The sequence below is a fragment of the Alexandromys fortis genome, unplaced genomic scaffold, assembly GCF_014885135.2.
Source record: "Alexandromys fortis isolate MF-2015 unplaced genomic scaffold, M_Fortis_MF-2015_v1.1 scaffold_227, whole genome shotgun sequence".
NCBI classification, from domain to species: Eukaryota; Metazoa; Chordata; class Mammalia; order Rodentia; family Cricetidae; genus Alexandromys; species Alexandromys fortis.
The window spans coordinates 599407-606489 of NW_026068109.1; the positions used below are offsets into that span (position 1 = coordinate 599407).

Below are 7083 nucleotides of genomic sequence, written 5' to 3' on the forward strand. Positions count from 1 at the left end.
ACCCAGAGACCATTGGCTCAGAGTTGTCATTTTCTCAATTGAGGTTCCCTCTTCAAGGATAACTCTAGCGTCTGTGCCAGCCTAGAGAGCAACTCGTCGGAGTCAGTTGTGTCCTCCCACGATGAGGGTATGAGGAATCGAACTCATGCCCTTAGGAGTAGTGGAAGGTGCCTTTACCTGCTTCACCACTTCTCTGGCCTCACTGTAACCATTTTAAGAATATGTGGTCTAAAATTACCTGTGACCATGGATGGTCATGGTTCATCTCTTTCCTGTTCTTCTTTTTTTTTTTTAAGATTTATTTATTTATTTTTATGTGAATGTGTATCTGATGTGTATCTGAGTATATGCATGCACAAGTGAGTGCAAATGCCGCGAAGGCCGAAAGACATGGATCCCTTGAAGCCAAAATTGTAAGTGGTAGTGAGCCACCTAATATGGGTACTGGAAACCGAACTCAGCGTCCTATAGACGAGTAGCAAGCGCTCTCAACCGCGGAATCATCTTTTCAGCTTTGCTTTTTCTTTCTCTCTTTTTTCTTTCTCGAGACAGAGCCTTGTCAGGGAGCTCAGATCCTGTTTCAGCCTCCTGAGCGCTGGAATACTGACAGGCTAGAGCCGCCACGCCCGACTTTTCCTCTAGTTGTTATCATCGGCTTCACCATTAGAGGGCGCCAGGACGCAACGCAGCGACTCCATTCTCGTACGCACGCGCACTTTACTCGCTAGGAAAGCGGTCGGCGAGGCGGGGCGCGGGGCGGAGTCTGCTGCCTGCGCAGGCGCGGGCCGGCTTTGTGACGTCAGGCCGCGCGGCCGGGCCGGGGATCTAGGTGGTACCTCGCGGAGGCGCTTCCCGAGAGTGACGCGCAGACTCAGCTCCCCCGCGGCCCGCCCTCCCGCCGGCCTCGCCGCGGTCTCCCTCGCTCCCTGAGATCGCTGAGCACTGAACAGCGGCCCGGGAAGGAGGCCTCGGGTGACGCGGCGCGGAGAGGGAGGGCGGGCGGGCAGTGGGAGCGCCGCGGGTCTCTATATGGCGACGGCTCTGTCGGGTCTGGCTGTCCGGCTGTCGCGCTCGGCCGCCGCCCGCTCCTATGGGGTCTTCTGCAAGGGGCTGACCCGCACGCTGCTCATCTTCTTTGAATTGGCTTGGCGGCTGCGCATCAACTTTCCCTACCTCTACATCGTGGCTTCCATGATGCTCAATGTGCGCCTGCAGGTAGGTGAGCCGCGCCCTCGGCATCCCTGGGTCGCGCGCGGCCCTGCCCACCTGGCTCCATGGGATGCAGGTGCTGGGGGGGCTCGTGCCATCTGCCGGAGGCTGAGCGCGTACCGAGCAGCGTGAATTGCCCCTCTGTAACCCCGCTCTGCATAGACGATGCTTCAGAGAACAGGTCCTACCTCTGGGGGTGGGGTCCGAGGAAAGATGACAGGAAGGTCCCTTAGGACGCTTTGTCCTTAAAAATGACAAATTGTTGGCGATCCGGTAGCAGCGAGTTCTTATGTGAATTCTGGTTCCCCAAACTTTGTGAAGGTTTATTCTGTTATCCTTGTACCTTTAGATGGAAAGTTAATGGTGTTTTGACCAATGTATCCGATTTGTTCCGGCCAGGGGTTAGAAGAGGCAGTGGGGATGAAGATGAGAAAATGAGGTGAAACCAATTTATAGAGGCCTGAAACAATTTGGAGTAACAAACAGCATGTGCATTGTGTCACCATTCTGGAGGCCGCGTTTGCTGGGAACGGCTGGCACGTCTCTATCCAATTACAAAACACTTCTCTAGCGGAGAGAGGTCCTGCCGATTGGAGTGTCCCATCTCAAGTAAGAGAGAGGCTGGATAGGGAGCTTCCTTGGATTCTGTTTACACATTTTGGAGTGGCACAGGCTGGGTTGGAGAGGACTCAGCTCCACCACTGGGAAGCATATAATCTGGCAGGGTTGTGTGATTTATTTATTTATTTATATATTTATTTATTGTGGTTCTGGAGATGAACCTGGTGAGTACTTTGCATTTGCTACTAGGCAAGGAAAACACCCTGGCCCCAGACCGACTGTACATATGTCATTCCCTGGTGTGCAGTGGAGCCCGCTCGAAGTAGTATACCTGGTTTTTCTGTGGTTGGGTCAAATTAGAGTGTAATGGATTTGGTGTATGTATGGTCCCCGACACAGGTGGTTACAGGCCATGTGAGATCCGAAGCCAAGTATGTTATGTTGATCCAAATTCAATAAAACAAGTTAAGGAAAACCAATTTTAAAACTCAGCTCAGAATACCTTTCCTACTTTGTGGTGAGAGGTGTCAGCTGTGCACCAGTGTACCCGGCGATGAGCTGCTGCTGGGATGAGCCCGGGGCTTCCCGCACGCCAGGCAAGCAAGCTACCAAACGAGCTGTATTTCTGCTCCCAAATCAGGACATCGCACCTGAACAAGGGCTTGTGGCATCTTATGTGATCCCAGGCCGTGGGGGCAGAAACAGCAAACCTCCAGAGCAGGTGGTACAGATGAGTGAAGAGTGCTGGGTGTGGGAACGGAGATAAACCACAAAGCCTGTGTCCTTGCCAATTACCAACCTGTAGAAACACGGCCCCGGTGTTTCTGCTGGCTCTAGTCACCTCCTCTGAGAGAAGTCAGACATCCTGATGTTAGCTCAGAGTCTGCAAACAGCAGTCCGTGCCTGGCCCATCAAGTTCCCATTTTGGAATCTGGTGTCTAGAGTTAGATAGGATTTGTGCTCATTTAGAAACTATGTAATTTAGAAAGCTATATGTTATGTAGTCTTGAATTGCTGTTTTTTTTTTTTTTTTGTACCATTAAAAACAGTCTAGGGATGTAGCACAGGTGGTAGTGTTTGCCTGGTATGCACAGTGTCCTGATCTTAATCCCCAGTCCTGCATAAACTGGGTGTCAGGATCTGTGTCTGTAACCCTAGCATTCGGGAGGTGGAGGCAGGAGAATCAGCCTCAGGGTCATCTCCGGCTAGGTAGCAAGACCCTATCCCAATAAACAAAACCCGAGACACTTCCTCTCGTATTCAGTTTTCTTCGTACCCATCTCCAGTCCAGACTGCTCCAGTTGCTGGCCTGGGTTTGTGTGTATTCTCCATCTGTTTCCCACCGGTTAGATCTGTCATTTGTGTACATAGTATGATGTGTCTGTGTGTATCTGCAGCAGGAGGAGGCCAGGAGAGGTGCTGGCTGTCCTGGAGTGGTAGGTACAGGCAGTTCAGGACTGCCCGACTCCAGTTCTCTGCAGGAGCCGTACACTCCCTAACAGCTTAGCTATGAGGGCTCCCTAGAGAAGTCTTCTGAACGCAGTAAGGCATATCCTGTCATCCTTAACCATCAGCACAGCACATAAGTGCTTATCCTTACCACGTGTGTGCGTGACCGCCCCTCACCCAGCTTGCACCTGGATGACGGACTAGACTTTGTTATGCTCGCCTCTTTACTCAGTTGCAGCCATTCCCTGCCTGCTCCTGGAGTATGGTGAATATCCTCCTCCATAGGGACATTCCTACCGTCCTTTCAGGGGGAACTTTTGTAACCTTGCACCGCAGGAGTGCTGAAGGCTCGTTTGTTTTCTAAGCAGTAAACAACGGCAGATTCCATTCCCAGTGTTTCCTAACGGCGCATCTGTTTGTAGGACAGTGAGATCATCTCTGGAAAGGTGATTCAAATCCATATTTCATCACGGGGAGTGTGCATTGTGCAGATTGAAGGCAAGAGCATTTGGGGGAGGGAGACAAGATCTCTAACCAGGGTGATGTGAGCAGTGAGTGAGACCCAGCAGTAGCGAGGGCAGCTCGGTGGGCTCCAGAGGAGGCATGGTTCAGGTGTATCCAGCTCTAGAGAATCTGGGAAACCAGGCAGAAGGAAAGGCAGTCTCAGAGTGCTTTGAGAAAGTCATCTTTTCTCCTCTCCTCCCCAACTCCTTTTGAGACAGGCTCTCACCATACAGCCCAGGCCAGTTTGGAACTCTTATGTATCCAGGCGGAACTCTTATGTATCCACACACCTTTAATCCTAGCACTCAGGAGGCAGAGGCAGGCAGATCTCTGTGAGTTCTAAGCTAGCCTGGTCTACAGAGTGAGTTCCAGGACAGCCAGGACTGTTATATAGAAAAACCAAGACCAAACAAAACAAAATAACAAACTTATGTGGACCGACTGACCTTAAACTCCAAGAGACCCACTTGCCTCTTCCCCAGGTGCTGGAATTCAAGGTACATACTGCTGCCCAACCATGTAAAGTTGATCTTGGACCTGAAACACAGCCTTTTCATATTTGAGGAGGGAGAGAGAACGTTCTGGGGTACAGTGCCGTTCTTGAGATCTTTATATTGGATGCTTTAGGCTCCCCTGAAGGCTTTAGGACTTTTGTTAGTTTGTGAGAAATCACTAACAGAGCCTAGCTTGAGGGTTTACTGTTCTGACCTGCAGGTAAGGAGAATGCAGTAAGAACTTAGCCTGACTGAGGGACCCCAGCAGCTCACCGGCTTTCCCTCCATCATCGCGTTCTGGTCTATGACAGGGGAACGGGAATGTGGTTAAAGCATTGGGCCCTACAGAGTTTTGTTAACCCTACACTTAAATCTCTTGTTCATAGGGCACTGGGGTTTCCCTTACCCCTTTGGCAGTGCTAGCATGGAACCTAAGGCCCTTTAAGTCTACCACAGAGCTGCAGCCCTAACTCAGTGGTGAGGCATTTTAGCACATGCTAACAGCTCTTTAGTCTGAGAGGTGATTGATCAAGAAAATAGATGCAGAGGGATTTGTAGACTCAGAAGGGTTATTTAGCAGTTAAGAGCTTTGCTACTTTTGCAGAGGGCGTGGATTCCATTGCCAACACCCACATGATGGCCCACAACCATGCGAAACCCCAGTCCCAGCTCTAAGTGCCATGCGTGCTTGTGGTACACAAGCCTGCAGAACACTCATGCACATAAACTAAATCTTTAAAAACTATTTTTACTTATTTTAAAATTTTGAATTGTGGATGTTTGGTCAAAGGAAAGAATGACTCTTGTGGATTATCTTCTGATCATGTACATAGACTCCACACACAAACAGATGTAGCCAAAAAAAGAAAGCGTGAAAGCGCTGTTTGCAGTCAAGCGTGTACCTGTAATCCCAGCTACCTGTGAGGCTGAGACACGAAGATCACTTGAGTTCAGGAGTTGGGGCCGTGTGAGTGTGTTGTGTGTGTTCTAGCATGAACATGCATGTATGTATGTGTGTGTAGGTCAGTGGTCAACCTTGGGTGTCTGTCCTCAGGTGTGAGCCTCTTGATTTTTTGATACAGGGTCTCTCAATGGCTGTAGGCTCACTAATTTGACTATACTGACAGACCTGGGAGCCTCAGGGATCTTCATGTCTCTAGTAATGCTCCTGTGTCCAGCTCCCCAGTGCTGGGATTATAAGCATGTGACACCATGCTTGGCTTTTTCCTGCGTATTCTGGAGGATGGAACTCCAGTTCTCGTGCTTGCATGGTGAGTACTTGGCCGATTGAACTGCCTCCTTAGCCAGTTTGTGGTCAGTGTGGGCAGCATAGTGACAAGATCCCTGTCCCAAAATAGAAAAGGGATCGGACAGGTGGAGGAATGGAGTTTGGTATCCAGCACTGACTGACACTTGGTGGCTCACAACAGCTTGTGGTTCCTGCTTCAGGGGATCTGTTGGCCTCGGAGGGCACTGTACTCTTGTGAGTATACCTGGCCCCCCCCCAGCCATATAATTAAATAAAGGAATAGATCTTAAAAAGTACAGCCAGGCACATCTTTAATCCCAAGACTCAGGAGGCAGAGGCAGACAGATCTCTGTGAGTTCAATGCCACTCTGGTCTACAGAGTGAGTTCTAGACCAGCCAGTTTCTCTGCCTTAAACGAAGCAAAAACAAAGAAAAGAAAGTGCTGTTTCTAAGCAAAGCTCAGTCTTCTGAGGTTATTAACATCCCACCGTTTCATACAGGATGGGAAGACAGATGGTAGAAAGTGAGAGTCTTTGGGAGCAGAGGGAAGTGGATCTCCGTGAATTCTAGGTCAGCCAGGGTTACCCACAGAAGACCCTGCCTCAAAAAACAAAACAACAAAATGAGACTCTATACCCTTCACTACATGTAAAAGCAATCTGGTGGGCCATGGTAGCATATACCTGTAATTCCTGCACTTGGAAGGTGGAGGCTGGAAGATCAGGAGTTCAAAATCAGCCTGGGCTACATGAGACCCTGCTCCTCCCCAACTGAAATAAAAATTAAAAATAACTAGTATCAAACAAAACAAAAAAACAGGTGGTGGTGGTGGATGCCTTTAATCCTAGCACTCAGTAGACCCAGACAGGTGTATCTCTGATTTTGAAGCCAGCTTGGTCTATAGAACGAGTTTCAGGAGAGCCAAGGACACACAGAGAAATCTTGTCTTGAAAAACAAAACCAATAACAAACCAACAAACATAACCGGTATCATGAATACCTGCTGGAGCAAGTCCTGCCTATAACTTTTCACTTCTGTGGCCTCTGAGAAACATGGATCAAGTGTCTTAGTCTCATGTCACCCAAAGAGAAGGGCTAAAAGAAACAGGGAAAAGATACTGTAAAGGCTGATGATAATCGCCGGACCAAGAGATGTCCTTTGTTTCACCCGTACCTTCTCCCTCGCCGCCCTGTGCTCAGCGAGCCTCCTCCTCTTCATTTATTTATTTGTTTATTTATTGCGGCAGGGTTTCCCTGTGTAGCCCTGGCTGTCAGACCAGGCTGCCCTACAGAAATCTGCCTACCTCTGCCTCACTCATGCTGGGATTAAAGGTGTGCTCCACTACCACCTGGCTCTTTCCCACCTTTTTGTTGTTGTTTTTCGAGACAGGGTTTCTTAGTGTAGCTTTGGTGCCTGTCCTGGAACTAGCTCTGTAGACCAGGCTGGCCTCAAACTCACAGAGATCCGCCTGCCTCTGCCTCCCGAGTGTTGGAATTAAAGGTGTGCGCCACCACCGCCTGGCTTTCTGTCCCACTTCTTTAGTACTAGGGATTGGACCCATGGCCTCTTGATCATTGAGTTACATCCCCGGCTCCTAGCGCCAATCTTCTCTTTCT

General features: G+C 49.6%; 1 protein-coding gene across 1 annotated transcript in view; it reads left to right on the plus strand.

Annotated features, from left to right (window-relative positions):
* The first annotated feature begins 803 nt into the window (after positions 1-803).
* The window catches only part of Smim10l3 (small integral membrane protein 10 like 3), a 14196-nt gene continuing 7916 nt past the window's right edge, over positions 804-7083 (plus strand). The window contains exon 1 of the mRNA XM_050124422.1: positions 804-1215. Within this exon, the coding sequence (XP_049980379.1) occupies positions 1030-1215 (186 nt within the window). The 5' untranslated portion in view covers positions 804-1029. The remainder of the gene's footprint in view (positions 1216-7083) is intronic.